A 16,958-nucleotide genomic window follows, 5' to 3' on the forward strand; every position below is an offset into this window, starting at 1 on the left:
TTAAAAATCACATCTGGATGCTGCTCCAGGAGTCCATTTTGCAGCCATGAGGGCAATAACTGATGACCTTTGCACATTACCCGGAACTTCTGCCTAGTATAAAGACATTGTCCTTTTCTTGGTCTGATTCTGCTACAGATTTTGGTGCATAGCCAGTTAACTTCCTTAGGTTTTGGTCCAGGCTTTAATGAACATTACCATATAAGCTGTAGTTTTCAATAAGCTTAAAATTCTGAGATTAAGATCAAGAAGGAAGGCTACTACTTTTTAGCGTTTAAATTCCAAATGAGTTTTAGTAGTTCTTGGACTAGTAAGCTATGTATGCTATATAATAATCAGTCTTATATCTTCATATCCTTGAGATACAAAACCTCCACATCTTGGTGTCCATATCCATCTCCCTTCTCTGGCTATCACCCAATAGAAACCTGTCTCCAAGTCATTGCTCAAATATTTGTCAAGGATAAGATATAGTATATGATTGGAAACATTATTTGCTTCTGAAGCATATTCATGATCTTCATAAAGATGAAAACCCAGAATTACACCTTGGTGTACCACCACGTATGCCTGTCTGACCCCAACAAGAGGAGCTGTCCATCCTGCCACAGGGGCCTCTAAGACAGTTTCCAGAGAGCCACGTGTCTGTGCCCAAGGTGGACATCAATGCTTTTCTCAAAGTTCTGATCTTTAAAGAAAAGCACTCCATTTTTCGATCTAGAGAAGGTCAATTCTGAATTAACTGAAAATGGCCAATTCATTAAATGTAGCTATTTCTATGACAATTTATTTTTAACTCACTGGAGATAATTTTTTCATCATAAAGTTGTAAAGAATGTTGAATTTGGGCCGGTGCCGCGGCTCACTTGGCTAATCCTCTGCCTGCGGCACTGGCACCCTGGGTTCTAGTCCCGGTTGGGGCACCAGTTCTGTCCCGGTTGCTCCTCTTCCAGTCCAGCTCTCTGCTGTGGCCCGGGAAGGCAATGAAGGATGGCCCAAGTGCTTGGGCCCTGCACCCGCATGGGAGACCAGGAGGAAGTGCCTGGCTCCTGGCTTTGGATCGGCACAGCGCGCTGGCCATAGCAGCCATCTGGGGGGTGAACCAATGGAAGGAAGACCTTTCTCTCTGTCTCTCTCTCTTGCTAACTCTGCCTGTCAAAAAAAAAAGTGTTGAATTTGTCTCTGCTCCAGCTTCCTGTAACTAGTTTAAGATTGAGAGGGAAAGAGTAAACGCTAGGGAACGTAAGATTTCTTCATAGTAAGAAATATGTGTATCTAGTAAATACGAGAATATATTCTGGAAGAATGTTCAATTTTTGTCTGCTCCGACTTCTTGATGTTGTACTTGAGACTGACGTGAAAGGAAAAGAATACACTGATAAGAACTCTTCACATTCAAGATTATGTTCTTATGCACACTTGGTCTTTCCTTTTTCCTGTCTGTCAGATTCCAACAGCAGCAGTGAGGAGCTGAGGCAGAGGCAAACTGAATAGTCTTTAAAATGCTGTTATGGAGACAAAATGGCACCCTACAAGTTCACTCGGTGAATTGGTCACTAGGTCTTCATCAAACTGGACTTCGACTGACCTGCCTCCTAGGTGACTTTGTTAGACACACCCCAGTGTCCCAAGTGAAGTTGTTCATCGGTTTTGAAGGGACTAATAATCATGATCATTAAAATTAAAGTCAACAGAATTCCTGCACGAGGTTAATCTCTCCAGTGTTCTGGGGAAATGCTTCTCACATGCTGGCCTCTGCTCTGCTCGTCTTTGCTTTCTGATAGCCTTGTCTTTCTGTCCCCTTGCAATAGTCTCAGATTGTGGATGCTTCTTAAGAGCATTCTCTCTGCCCTGCCCCATTTCTGTCTGAAGTTAAACAAAGTTTCCCTACTTATGCAGACCCAGGGAGGCAATGGTGATGGCCCAAATAGTTGGATTCCTGCTACCCATGTGGGAGACCTGGATCTAGTCCCCAGCTTCCTGCTTCAGCCCAGCCCACTCCCAGATGTTACGGGCATTTGGGGAGTGAACCAGTAAATGGGAGCGGTCTCTTCTTGTCTCTGCCTCTCAAATAAGCACAAATTTAAAAAAATCAACAAGAAAACTTGGCTTAAGGACCATGGTCCAGACCCAAAATACAATGGGAAAAATAAGGGCAGCATGTTTTAAAATGCATTGGACATTGTGAACCCTTTGGTTACATAATCTGATTCAGGAGATTAATTTTGGGGAGGTAAGATGTAGAAACCAGAGTGTATCATCACATTCCTTGTCAACTTAGTATCTTTTTTGGGAGCTGAGGATTTTGGAAGGAGATTGCTCAGACACCTCGAGGGGGGTGAAGCCAGTTTCTCCCACTTGTGGCTCTCATGTGCTTACCAGCAATCTCGAACCCCCAAATCCTGTCCTAACTTTCCTGAAATCCGACAGTTGGATGCTGAGGAAGCAGACATGTGGAACAGATCTGGATCCGATCTGGTATACTGCCTACAGCCCAATGCAATGTGTTAGAGGCAATCTTGAAAGACTACTGGGAAAATGGAAAAAGGCACAGAAATTGATCTTGAAGGAGAACAACCTTTACTCTAATTTGTTATAGCGTTGCTTTCTATCTCCCCAAAGATATTACTATTGTATTTGTCTTCATAAGGCACATCCTACCACTTTCATGCCACCCCACCAGGGAAAGTAATCGTAAATGGCCTCTCTTTGAGAACGTTACCAAACTTCAAAAGACTTAACTGTAAATTTATTTTGTTGATTTTTTAACATTTTTGATTTTTAACATTTTGTCGATTTTAACATTTCTGTCGATTTTAACACTTTTGTCGATTGTAACATAAATACAAGGAAATTAAATAAATCAATAAATCAAAAATATTGTAAAGACAAATCGGCATTCACAGAAAGCTATTATATTATTAGTATGGTTAGTCTGGAATACAGCATTCACTGGAAATGTATGCAAGGGAGGCTTAGTGAAAGAACTAAAGGGTTCTGAAATGTTCTTAAGACGGACATACTTGAGGCACTGCTTGAGCAGGTATGGGGGGAATCAAGATAGGCTCTATATGAGTAGGAGCAATCAGGGTTTGATACATACAGCAACAACAGCATTGCAGAATAGTTGACTGTTCCCAGTAGCTGCTCCCCCTTGCCACTATACACTCTTCAAGGCTTGAAACATTTTTAAAAGTAATCATAAATCTGGTTGTGCCAGGGTGGACCAGTCATAATAATCAACAATGTGCCTTTTAAAGAACAGCAACGTTCTTTTTTCCCCTTCTATAGATCTCTTAAAGTAATCCTGTTCTACTCCTCTCTTCTGAAAGGCTCTGGGGACGTGAGAAGTGGCAGTGTGCATATCTCCTGCACGGTCACTGCGTTGCTGACATATGATCTAGATTACAGTTCCATCCTTCTCGGCGGCCAAGGTATTAAGCTAAAGACCGTAGTGCAGACTGTACACTCTGGCAATTAGGGCTGGAGTCTGCACGTAGGATATTGGTATCGGATGCCAGGTATGGCTGTAAAGATTGCATGAAGATGCAACCAAAAGAATGAGTGGAGTTTGCCAAACAAGGTTGTGCCTGTCCTGTGGAGGCCCCTTTTTCTAACTTGCTCCAAGGCACTGTATAAGCTCATTGTGGCGCTATTTGCTTACATTTTCCAGTCTGGCTGGCATCATTATTCTTTATTTCAGTGAAGTTTCTATATTTCACATCCCATATAGTCTCCAAAAGGAGATTTTTGGTTCACTGAATTATCACATTAGACAAAACAACCACAATTCTATGAAGGAATAAACTTAGCAGAAAATAAATACAAAAAAAAGATTTTTGACATGTGGTCCGCTAGAATTTAGCTTATATACAACAAAGGCATGCAGAACTACACTCACCAACAGGCTGAAGTCAACAGTTGCTTTATATGTTATCAAAGACAATTTCCAGCCCATATGTTACAGAGGCTAACTATTTTTTGAGGGGGGGGTCTTATTTTTAGTATGTTGTTTAAAACCAATCTTCTTTTAAAATGGCTAAGAAACCAAATCACAAATGTCTAAAAACTATGATCATGTCTTGATTCTTTGCTCTTCCGATAGTAACCATTACTCTCAATTAGCTTATGTTCCTCCAGAAGTTGCTGAGTATAAAACGAGTCGATTTTCATAATCTCACATTGTGTAAAAGGTAAAAATTGGGCATTTCACACTGTCAAGCTTCACGCTTTGAGAAAGAAATCACATTTGCTCGACAAAGGGTAAGCTTCCTCGCTTTGAAGTCCTTCTGAGAGTCATACGGCTTTTTCCATTGCAGGAATCATCTTTCTCATTAAATGTGTGCTGTTTCCCCGTGAAATCATGAAGGCACACGTCTCCATTCTGAACACTGAAAGAAACCCCGTTCTTCTCTGTTGATGCATTCCCTACGTAAGGAAAAACAAAGTTGGTGTCATGAAGTATCCAGAAAGCATTAAACAGACATCACTTTAATCTTAAATATGTGCAAAAAATCTTTTAAAAGCATGATATATATTCATGTTTATTTTTATTCCCTAAGGTCACTCAAAATAAGCACAAAAAATTGGAGACTGATTCTGTTGCAGTTTTATTTTTTTAGCAAAATGATCAAACTATGAAACAAAGTCACCCTGAACGCGTCCCATCTTGTCTGATCTTGGAAGCTAAGCAGAGTCGGGCCTGGTTAGTACTTGGATGGGAGAAGTAATATATTTCAAAAGGTTATTTTCTAACTCTGGTTGGACATATATTGATTACAAGTGGTAGCGAATGTATTAAATAACCGAAAGTAATTTCTTGGTGTCCCCAGAAGTTAGTTAAGAGATCCCCATCTATACCCTTAGAAAATTCTTTGTTCCCTAAAATTTCTGTAAAATGAAACTTGATACCAGAGAAACCCAGAGCAACAGCTCCAACATTCATGGTGAGAGAGATCATTTCTGTTGTAGATTAAAGCAGCCTTGCTGATTAAATCAGGGTAGGGCTGCTTCCCAAGAAGAAACCACCAATTGCACCCTAAGACGCCAGGGCCAGGGAGCAGGAGGCCTTCTAGGGCAAATGCGGTTTAAACCAGGGCCTCCTTCATCCCTGAACATAGGGGAATACAGCTGCTGAGATCCTCTAGCTACTGGGTCCCATACTCTGTTCGGAGACAGTACAGAAAGCTGAATAATCTCATTTGTTGGTGACACAATAATAACAATAATGAAGAGCACTTTATAATTGCCATCTTGTTTCTAACCCTACTGGATGGGTAGAATTATATCCATTTCACAGATGATGAAACTGTTGCACAAACCTTGCTGTGCCCAAGGTTACACAGCTCCGAAGTGATGGAGTCAACATGGGATGTTGCTTCCAAACTCTGTGGCCCTGTGTACGTGATGACATGGCTGCTTATGCAAGCCCTCTAAGGCAGCTCATAACTGAAGTATGTCACATTCATGCCAACTCGGTGATGGACATGGTTAATGCAGTTCTACCTGTGCCACCGCTCAAATAGGCCATGGTGACTGGCTCAGGCAGCTGTTCTGATTTAGGCATTTTGGTCTGAGGACATTTTGGTAGAGGAATACTTTGTCCTGGTAGAATAAACCAGTCCACGGTCAGCTTTTTGAAATTGTCAACTCCCTTCCCCATCCATCCTAGATCCTGGTGGGAGGACTAGGGACCCAGGGATGTTCATCTGATCTGCATAGCATGTAGCCTGAAAATACCTTCACCCTTACTGGCAGGCACCAAAAATAGCTGTGGCAAATGTGTGTTTCTGTCCGATCTGACTCTGCAGAAGATGACAAACATTGGTGAGGCTAAGCCAGTGAGGTTTCATCTTTGAGTTCTTTTGAGAATATGGAAAATCTGGTACATGGATTTGGAGCCCTAAATACATGCTGTGATTTGAAGGCCTCTTGATGGACCCTGTACACTCCTTTGATTTCTCTGCTTTCAAATTGCTTTCTCAGACTAACTTATGAACCCACCTTGATTCCCACACCCGCCACTATGTTGACCTACACTGAGTCACCCATGATGTAGCTATTTGGCATGGAGCCCCAGAGCCTTCTGGTATTGATGGTAAAGAGCTAAGGCCACATGGCAGCTGTTTTTTTTTTTCCAGCAGTGGTTCTCAACCAGAAGCAATCGTGGACTTCATTTTGCCTCCCCCTGCCCCGGGGTCAACTGGCAGTATCTGGTGACATTTTTGGTTGTCAAAGCTAGGGGTAGGGTGCTATTGGCTCTAACGGGCAGAGGCCAAGGGTGCTGCTGTATATCCTTTGACTCCACAACAGAGAAGTAACCAGCCCCAAGTGTCAGTTGTGCCTGAGGCTGAGAAATCTCAGTTTGAGGCATCCTAGTGTATTTTAAAAGTCTCTAGACAGACCAACAGGACCTCTCAGCTTTTGGAGATTGGAAAACTATTTTGTAGATGTATGAACCTTCTGACAAATTTCGAATCAGGCATGAAAAGAACCACTAGCCTAAAACAGTGGATAAAGGTAAATTCTCCATGGAAGGAGAAAGTATACTGGCAGAACTTAAGGTTTTATAAAAATGCAAAAGATATATTAAGAAGCCAAAGAAGGTAAAAATAGATAAGCTTTTATGAGTAACGAACAGCCCATTCTTATGAATGAAAGAAAATACAATAGAAGTTTTAGCTAGAAATGTCAGAATTAATGAGTGAAGGAGGCACAGCAGCGATAACGTGTTCATGTATTGGTGACGTACGCGATCACAATACTGGTCACTAATCTTTCGGTATTTGATATATTCATGGGGTTGGGTGCTGTCACAAAGCAGCTGCATTCTGGGAAAGACTTAACTAATGTGAAAAGTGAAAAATAGCAAGGTTTACATATGACTATAGATAACAAAAATCAGTGTAGTCTTATTGACTCTTTTAGGTACTGCTCTCATAGAAATAGCACAGTACTAAAGTCCTTGGGCAACACTTAAATTAGGATTTAAACCATTAAAACTTTTAGGTCATAATCAATTCCCATTATGAAAAACTAAATCTCAAAAAAAATTAGTTGCTTCAGTTTTTGCTCTAAAACAAATTTGAATTAATAAACTTTCTCTTATCAGGGAACCACATTTTGACACACTAGTCATATATGTAATTAGTCCATTGCTTAGCAAAGATGCCATTAAAGGATAAGACTACTTTCAAAAAGAAACACTAGCTTGCTAAATACTATATGGAGACATACATACCATTCCCGCTTGCGTGTACTGAGCAATCATTATTCACTAGCAGTGTGGTGGAGTTAGTGGAGTTACTGTTTGACTGTAAGGAATTTGAAGAGCTGGATACTCCTTGGTTTACAGTCTGCTTCTTTAAACCATTAGTAGCAGTTTTACTCCAGTCTATAGCAGAATAAGCATTACAGAAAAACAGCAGTATGTTGAAGCTCCAATGCAAGAGACAGGTCACAGTGTAACAGTCCTAAGCACCTGACCTCTCACTACCAGACCTCAGACACCTCGCATTTCACAAGTTGACGTGCTAAAAGCATTTCCATCTAGACTATATGCATTTGTCCTGCACGTGACTGCCTCATGGGAAGCCACCTCCTTTTTGGAACGAAAAGCCAAGCTGACTGGGTTGTGTCTGTAACACTCGCTGTGTTGGCCAGTTCAAAGCCTCACACTGCCTTCATGAGAACACAAACTGTGTTGTGTTGCTTAATCGTTCCTAAGTCCGTTGCAATGACTCCTCTCTAGGTACTGTCATTTTCTGTAAGCACTGCTGCGTGGTCTTTGTGGCTGCTTTGCAGGCAGAAGAAATCTAGCTCTTCAAACAGTACTTCATTTCTCTTTCCTTAATAATGACCCATCTGCTCGACTACCCAACAGGGCGTATGTGAAAGTAATTTCAAAATGATCAAACATATGCTATACCCAAATCATCAAGTACATTCAGACGCGAAAGCTTGATTAGGAAGGTTAGCCTGCTAACAAATAAAACAACTGACCACTAGGACCCATAGAGAAAGGGTGAAGTCGTGCATTAAAAGGTTGTGAACCTTAAATATTAAAAATTACTTTGGGAACTGAAAGACATGAGCTCGGTGGGAAATTCTAACACTTTCACTGTTGCTTCCACCAAGAAACAGATGTATATGAATGATTTCTTTTTAATCCATTCGGTCTTTTCTGCTCATGTTCCCAATCGCTATTTTCCCTTGAGTGGATTGCACCCACTGATTTCCTGATGGAATGGCCCTTTGCTAAGGACTGCTTTGGATCTTCATGTACACAGTCTTTCTCTCAAGATGTAGGAGAAAAAGTAAGGTCAATGGTTACCTGAGTTTTCAGCCAGTCGTAACTTGCCACAACAAAGGTACCGCCTCCATTGCTTCCTGACATTCTCTTTGGCTACACAGTAGAAGAGGAATATGAAAAATCCTAAGGGCGAGGGAAAAGCAAGCCAGAACAGAATGAACTCCACAGAAGACCTGGATGTCAGGAACTTACTTTGCATAGAAGAAAAAAATCTTTTGCAGCCATGGGCAGAGTGAAATTTTGCAAGTGACTAAAACATCCAAAATCCCAGGAAAGCTTGCTAGAGAAAGGCATGGGGGCAGGGGTATACCTTTTATTTTTACTCTTGGTAAAATAAAGAATAAAAAGGAATAATAATTCTACCTTTTTCATCTTATTTTGAATTTTTAGGGTGAATAAATTTCATGTATTACACATATACAGATTTAGGAACATAGTGATACTTCCCACATTTCACCCTTCTTCCCCCTTCCTCTTATTCCCTCCCAATTTTTACAATGATCTATTTTCAGTTTACTTATACTCCTAAGATTAACTGTTCACTAGGAGTTCAAAAAACAGTAAAAGAAGAAACTGTTTCTCAGCAGTAGAGACAAGGGCTGTAAACAATCATTGATTCTCAATGTCAATTTCACCCCTGTACATTACATTTTTTGGAACTCTTTCCCCAGCCCCAGTCAATCTACTTTGAAAAGCGTTATTTAAAAATGCTGGGTTTGCATCTAGTAGGGTACATGTGCCCATCCTGAAGACTCGCTCAATGTTGCACACCTGTGAGCATTTGCCACTTTGGGAGGCCGCCTCAGTTGTATTAGGGAAGAAACAATGTAAATCGGACATCAAAGTGGGGATACCCACCACCAAAAGCACACTCTATACACATGTCTTCTTAAACATATATTTAATTTTAACCTTTTATTTGAGAGAGACGGAGACAGCGACTTCCCATTTTCTGGTTCATTCCACAAATGCTCATAACAGCTAGGGCAGGGCCAAGCCAAAGCCAGGAGCCCAGAAGTCGATCTGAGTCTCCTATGTGGATGGCAGGGAGCCAAGTACTAGAGTCACCATCTGCCACCTCTCAAGGGACATGTTAGCGGGAAAACGGAATGGGAAGCTGAGCCGACCTTGAGCCCAGGTGTTCTGATATGGGATGCAGGCGACCCCAGGGGCATCCTAACTGTTGTCATAATGCCCACCCATCTCTTTATTTAACCTCAAAGCCAGCCATGTGAATAGGGCTTTTATTCCCTTTTCTTTCTATTCATTCATATCCAAATAAGATATTCCAGAGAAAAGAGAAATAGGTTCAGTTTCCATATTAAACATGTGTGAGGGCAATTAGCTTTCATGTTAATGATTAGTGAAATTTGGGCATACATACATATACTTATCTGTTACTTTTTATATGCTATTGCTGGCAAACATCTTTTCTTAAAATCCTTAAAAATAATTTGGGGCCGGTGCTGTGGTGCAGCGGGTTAAAACCCTGGCCTGCAGTGCTAGCATCCCATATGGGTGCTGGTTCTAGTCCTAGCTGCTCCACTTCCAATCCAGCTCTCTGCTATGGCCTGGGAAAGCAGTAGAAGATGGCCCAGTCCTTGGGCCCCTGCACCCACATGGGAGACCTGGAGGAAGCTCCTGGCTGCTGGCTTCAGATCGGTGCAGCTCCGGCCATTGTGGCCAACTGGGGAGTGAACCAGTGGATGGGAGACCTCTCTCTCTGCCTCTCCTCCTATCTCTGTAGCTCTGACTTTCAAATAAATTTTTAAAAAATGAAGCTGTAGAGCTTACCTTGTAAAGTGTTAAAGATGGCAAAGAGATACATGAAGGCAACGTTAACTGGTCCCCAGGCAAAGAAGGCAAAACCCCAAGTAATTCCCAGTAGAAACGTAAGGCCAGCGATACTCCTGAGGTCTTGGATGCTGGTTTTGCGCTGGGCTCCCAGCTGCTTCTTCCTTTTAATTCGACAGAGCTGAACCAGGACGACGATGAACATGCTGAGGTTCAGCAAAAATACCACACAGAAATATCCCACAACCGTAATATAGAATACTACATTGCTGTTGATCCAGCAACTGGCATGGGGCGGGGGGTGGAGAAAAACAGGGGAGAGCACATTACACTGATGAAGTGAATTTCAAAATGGCACAATGAACCTATAACACTTTATGGAAACCTCTTCTACAAGCACAGGAGAAACATATTTAAAAACTGCTGTTGTTCACAACCATCTATAACTCTGGGGAGAAGAACCTTAAGAATTTATTTTAGGACATATGCTGATTTAAAGTATTAAACACTGAAGTGTCCAGGGTTTTACCCTTGTAAATCCTAGTGATTCTGCTCCGTGAGTCTTTATCAGTATAATGTAACTGGCATTTCATTTTATCAGAGGCTAACACAGATATTTTTGAAATAGTACCTCTTAAGTCATTGTTTTTCAAAATGTGCCTCCTATCATTACTTAAACAGCAGCTTGCTATTTCCAATGAGCTTATGTCATTACATATAATGGGGAAGGCTGTGATTAAATATTGTCGGATCTGATGAAAGCAAGAGTCAATATGCTGATTAGATGATCCATTTTCTGGGAGAATTTCATTTTTTAGTCTACTTGGCATTCCTTTGGGGGGCTTTATACTCACAAGTCATCAGGTGACCCATTGGGGAATTTCCCATAGGATCCAAGCCCATAGTTATCTGGAGATATAGTCAGGACAATGGTCACAACCACAGCTGGTAACCCTGGAAGATGGAAAACATGGGTCACGCATAGCTCTAACAGCCAAAGGTGGTGAGAGGGAGAAAAAGAGTCAGAGATCACAATCTACCTATACCGTCGTCGCACACGTGTCTGGTGTCTGGGAAGTACAAAACGGTGAGGCCGGCTCGGAGTTCAGGCACCGAAAGCTTGGCCTCATGGCCACCATGCTAACTTTCTAAATGTACCGAGCATCTTCTGTGGCAGACCCAACTCTAGGCTGGAGATACAAAGAATTCATAGCCCAACCTCTAGGAGTTCTACAGTCAGAACAAATCCTGAGGAAATGCATTCCAGAGCAGCCCAGGTTGCTCTCTGGGCAGCGTACTGTATAAGCATAAGGCTGTTTTTGAAACTTGCCAAGTGTCATCTGCTTCATTCTTTCTACCTGATTAAAAAATCAAAACGCTGAAGAAAAAGCAGAGAAAGCAAAGGCATTGTACAAGCAAACTTCTACATACCCCAACCGATGATGCAGAATTTAAGGATGTATTTTCGGATGTAGGTATTAAACACTTTGACAAGGGCCAGGTACATATGGAATGCTTCCAGGCCCATCCATGTGAATGAGACCAAGAGAAAATAATGAAGAAAACCAGCCACTGAGATGCAGAAGCCTCGAGTGTTGTACAGAGCGACCCACGAGTCCAAGAGGAACACCAGGTTTAGCAGGAGCAGAGCGGCACACAGCTGGATGAGGATTTTGGAAGGATAGTCCCTCCGGATCTTCCTAAAAGGAAAGGACAAGAAAAGGATTTGCATGCCCTTCTGCCAAGCCCGCTATGAGTATATTCGTCAAGCTGTCTGAGTCCTGAGCAATTTATTTTTATTCTTTGGTAAACATCTATATTCGTACATTTTAAGTATGCACGTCTCTATGGGGGAGGCATTATAAATAGCTAAAGGAAGTAACCAGAAAAATCTAAACAGGATCATCCGTGACAGCCATATGGAAGGCTTGTGTCTCTATTCTGTGGGAACTTTCCATGATGACCACTGGCCCATGCTCTAAACAGTTCCTAGACATTTCCCCCCAGCCTTCTAGAAGCACTGCTGCTGCTTCTCCTAGAACAGCATGCCATATTCAGATCTTCAAGATATTGCCACATTTTCGTATTAACTTACGTCACTAATTAAAGTGAGATCATGGAAAAGGATAAAATATACCCAAATGCAACAGCACAGGAAAATACAGCTCACTGATGACATGTACATGTTTATGTGTGAAAAACTGCATCTAGGAAAGTCATTCTGAGTAATGGCTAGCCTTCTGGTCACTTAGTCTCATTAACAACATTTCCAAAGGTCCACGAGAAGATCTGCCGTGACCCAAAGTTGGACACTGAAAATAAATTTGTACATTTCCTGATCAGTGTCCAAAATCTAATCCCAGAACCCATAGATTTTCATCTAGTTAATATAAACGTGTCTGTTCTTCCTTCTTTTCCAACAGAATGTTTTGTTAGAATTTTTGCCCCTGAAATGCCTGGGGGATCCTGCTAGTCGGCTGAGAGGAAGATGCTGCATTCTGGCTTTGACTTACCAAACCACACCTGATGAATGTCTACTTTTTTCCAGTGTTTTTCTAAAACTATTTTTTAACCAACACATAAAAATTATACGTACTTTTGGGATACCACATGATGTCTCAATACATGTATACATAATGCAGTGTTCAACTCAGAGTAAACTATCTCCTCTAACGTTAATATCCTTTTGTTAAACATTTCAAAATCTCCTTTTTTTAATATATAGTACATTATTGTTACCTACAGCAACCCTAGTGTGCGATAGTTCAAGTGAAATTTTACAACTTCCTCCTCTGTCATCCCTACATCACTTAGTGTATTACTCTTTGGTGTTGATTCAGTATAATTTAGCAGCTTAATTTATTTTATCAACCATAGCTCTTCTGCTTTACATGGAGTTGAGGTCTATTTAAGATCATAAACTCTTGAGTGTGAGGGTCTGCGTCCATCTTTGCTTTCACACTCATTGTCAAGTAAGCCTTGCCCTCATTCTGGGATATAAAGATGATTATGGCACAACTCCTGCCTTCATTGAGCACACAGACTAGTGGAAGGAAGCAAGTATATAAGCCAAAAAGTGCCATGAACTTTTACCCATAGGTGCTCCACTGGGTAGGTGCAGGGGATTAGGCAAGCCAAGGAAAAGGCCTGATTAATACACTTGAGCAGTGGAGCTGAGCACTGGGTCCTACCCCAGTGGCTCCTACAGTCCTAATCTCCAGTTGTGGATACTCACTCAAAGGCTATGTAGGTGACAAGAGTAACTGACAGAAAAATTGATGAAAGGCCACAACCAATATACGTGATAAACGTCAGGGCCATCATCTGGGCAGGCGGTAAGGATGTCCGAGATAAGTCCTGGAAAATATTGTTTTCAATGATCAAACACTTTAAAATAAGAGCTATGATTTACAATAGTCCCCCCTTGTCCTCCATCATTGCTGGAAACCACAGATTGTACTAAACCCTGTCATTTAATGCCTTTTCCAACTTAGCACTTACCGGGCAATAGGGCTGAGACATGACGGCACAATCGGCACATTTATTTTTTCCTTCTTCATACTTTCAAAGATAGAAGATTCATTCTTACTGTAGATCTTAGCAACCTCAATCTACGATGTTGTCATAACTCATGAACTTTCACCTTTTCACTTAAAGGAAATACTTCATGGCTTCTCTGGTAAACCTGAATCGCCAGCACTGCTTCTCTTGCACTTTGCAGCATTTGGCACAGTGGATGAGATGCCACTTGGGAGGCCCTCATTCCAGAGTGCAGTGCCTGCGTTTGAGTCCTGGGGTCATTCCCTGATACCAGGTGGCAGTAGGTGACGGCTCAAGTACCTGGGTCCCTGCCACCCGAGTGGGAGCCCAAACTGTAATTCTGGGCTCTTGGTTTTGTCTGAACTAGCCCTGGATATTGTGGGCATTTGGGGAATGAACCAGCTCCCTCTCCCTCTCCATCCTGGATACTTCACTTCTGATCTAGCTTCCTGCTAATATGCTTTAGAAAGCAGCAGATGATGGCTCTCATACTTGGATCCCTGCCACCCATGTGGGAGACCTGGATGGAGTAATGGGCTCCTGGCTTCAACCTGGCCCAGTCCCAGCTGCTGTGGCCATTTGTAGAGTAAACCAGTGGATGGAAGATCTTTCTATTTGCTCGCTCTGTCTTCCCGTCACTCTCTGCCTTTCAAATAAATCCCTTTTTTAAAAAATGAGGATAACACTGCCCCATTCTACCTAAATTTCAGGACTGTTGGGAAGATTAAGTAAGATAACTTAAGTTAAAGTATTTTGTGAAAAGTTTAAAGTGCATTGCAAAGCAAGCAATTTTTATAACCCATTCTCATCTGAACTTCTTAGTCCTTAGTTATTTAAAAGGAAAACTTTAAAAATACAATGTGGAAAAATACTTGATTTGCATGTCCAGCTATGCCCCTCCAGGTCATTTAGAAGTCATTTCATTGGTGTATAACTGCCACGGTATCATGACCTCTGCTGACTTATCAAGGGCACACATCAGATTAGACACTGTAGTGTGACACCCGGCTACCCCTCAGACCCTGGGGTCTGCAGCCACGTTGCACGGATACATTACCAACAGGACGCCAAAGCTTGTTAGGTGGTTGCAGGTACAGATGGTTTCATTCAACCTCTGGCCTTTGACGGAGCAGCCATTGGTTGACCAGCCTCCTCTGCCACCTGTTGGCATCGGAAAGAGTAGCTGTCCTATCAGCAAGGCCACAGCACAAGGGACGCCCCACTTCCTCTACCTGTGCACTGAAGACTTGGAAAAGGTCACGACTGGAACCTACCATTTTTGCCCAAGTCCCAAAAGACACATCTCACTGTTAAGGCGTCCTGCAGTACAAAGAGAAATCACAAATACTTCATTTATTGAGCCAAAAAACACAAAAGCAATTGGGGAAAAAAAACCCCATGGTAATATTTATTTCAGAATCTCATGCTTGATTTTTGGAGAGTTCTTGTTTTATGTGTTCCCTAAAAGCAAGCGAACCTTGTGTAGGTCAGGACTTGTATAATCCATAGGTTGTGCATGGGAATCGCTTGGGGACCTTGTCAAAGTGCACATTCTGACTCGGCGGGTCCAGGGTGGGGGTGGAGAGTGTGCAGCTCTGTGAGCTCCCAGGTGATGCTAATGCTGCAGGTGTGTGGACCACACTGAGCAGTAAGGCCACAGCTGAAGCTCACTGTGAACTGAGCTGAGAGATGCTCTCCCTTTGGAGGGGGCCTCTATAGATCTACATGTAGTGAAATTGTGGGCAAGAGCTTGGAGCTTAGGTGGTCCACTATGAGGCATGCTAAAATCCAACAGAGGAAGCATGCGATTCTAGCCCTATATGCTGCTCCAACTGAGTTCAAGGTTCTTTCTGCTGGAATTGACCTTCTCAGGCCATGTCTCGCAGGCACAGCTTACACAAGGTTTCCTGTCAACGAACAGACCAGACTAGCTCTTTCTCACCTGGCTTTGGTCGATGTGCTTTAATGTGACTGTCACATTTCTTGTCAGGTTCCTGATGGTCAGGTTTGCGACACTCGATGATATGACATAGCTGATCAGAGACAGGTTCTCCAGGGAAGGGTCCTAGCATGCCAAAGAATCAGTAAGATGACGACAGAAAGTGAAATATCTTTTGAGAGCTTTAGAAGCAGAAGGGACACTAGAGGCTTTTGATCTGAAATTGAGGGTCAGGGAGTAAAGCGACTTTCCCAAGGGACCACAATTAGGAGCAGAGCTTGTTCCACTGTGCAGTGTTCTAACTACTGAGCTAAATTGCCTTGATCGACACTACAGGATCTTCATGAATCTTTAAAGGAAGCCTTAACAGTAAGTCATTTAAGATGTGTGTCCCTAAGCAAGTTACTTAACCTTCTTGTGTCTTCATGCCTCATCTGCAGAAGGGATAATTGTAGTTCTCTCAGAGCTGAAAAGATCTACGTTAATACTGAGTGCTGGGGCCGGCACTGTGGCGCAGTGGGTTAATGTCCTGGCCTGAAGCGCCAGTTCAAGACACGGCTGCTCCACTTCCGATCCAGCTCTCTGCTGTGGCCTGGGAAGGCAGTGGAGGATGGCCCAAGTCCTTGGGCCCCTGCACCTGTGTGGGAGACCAGGAAGAAGCTCCTGGCTTCAGGATGGCACAGCTCTGGTCGTTGTGACCAATTGGAGTGAACCAGTGGATGGAAGACACCCCCCCCCCCGCGCCCTCTCTGTGTCTCCTCTCTCTATGTAACTTTGACTTTCAAGTAAATCTTTAAAAAATATTTTTGAGTGCTTAGGATAATGCTTGGCTATTGGTAAGTCCTTTGTAAGTGAGTTATTTAGCATCACCAGCACCATTTAAGCTGTGCTTTAAAACGAACTTCAGAGTTTCAGCAATTCATCTGGCTTAGAACAGCCTCAGAATATGCAGGGATTAAAGAAGATGAAATCTTCCCACCTCCAAATTATACCCAAACCAAAGGCAGCAAGCAGCAACTCTACCTGAAACAGGGCAGGTGTTTCAAAAAAGTTGAACTGAATCCTGGAAGCTAGCTGCATATCATTAGCTGGTATGGTACTCATCAGTGAAGAAGGCAGAGTAATAATGCCAATACTGTTCTCGGGAGCTTGAGTTTCCAGAGAAACCTGAAAATCCAAGCGGAAGATAATGTCTGGAGCTCGTTGGCTGTGAGGGCTTGATCTGTGGTATTTCTACATAAAATGGCTTCTGCTTCTGGATCTCTGGTTACTCCCAGTTTGAAGGCAGGATGTGTATTAGGGAAATGAAGCCCCCAAGCCCCAAAGGAAACATCTTAAGGGTGTGCAGAAATGGTCAAGAAGGGTACTGCAGAC

General features: G+C 42.5%; 1 protein-coding gene across 17 annotated transcripts in view; it reads right to left on the reverse strand.

The window, feature by feature from the left end:
* Positions 1-2,727: 2,727 nt before the first annotated feature.
* The window catches only part of ADGRG2 (adhesion G protein-coupled receptor G2), a 102,138-nt gene continuing 87,907 nt past the window's right edge, over positions 2,728-16,958 (reverse strand). For 9 of the 17 annotated variants that reach the window (XM_051826977.2, XM_051826972.2, XM_017349818.3 and 6 more), the window contains 12 exons: positions 16,608-16,751; positions 15,588-15,710; positions 14,920-14,965; positions 14,703-14,806; positions 13,607-13,666; positions 13,341-13,462; positions 11,537-11,805; positions 10,960-11,059; positions 10,106-10,389; positions 8,333-8,434; positions 7,241-7,393; positions 2,728-4,428 (listed from right to left, as the gene is read on the reverse strand). In XM_051826977.2, the coding sequence (XP_051682937.2) occupies positions 4,244-4,428; positions 7,241-7,393; positions 8,333-8,434; positions 10,106-10,389; positions 10,960-11,059; positions 11,537-11,805; positions 13,341-13,462; positions 13,607-13,666; positions 14,703-14,806; positions 14,920-14,965; positions 15,588-15,710; positions 16,608-16,751 (1,692 nt within the window). In that variant the 3' untranslated portion in view covers positions 2,728-4,243. The remainder of the gene's footprint in view (positions 4,429-7,240; positions 7,394-8,332; positions 8,435-10,105; positions 10,390-10,959; positions 11,060-11,536; positions 11,806-13,340; positions 13,463-13,606; positions 13,667-14,702; positions 14,807-14,919; positions 14,966-15,587; positions 15,711-16,607; positions 16,752-16,958) is intronic. The other 8 variants (XM_017349820.3, XM_017349819.3, XM_051826982.2 and 5 more) reach the window with 3 other exon arrangements.

Source organism: Oryctolagus cuniculus, chromosome X (assembly GCF_964237555.1).
Source record: "Oryctolagus cuniculus chromosome X, mOryCun1.1, whole genome shotgun sequence".
NCBI classification, from domain to species: Eukaryota; Metazoa; Chordata; class Mammalia; order Lagomorpha; family Leporidae; genus Oryctolagus; species Oryctolagus cuniculus.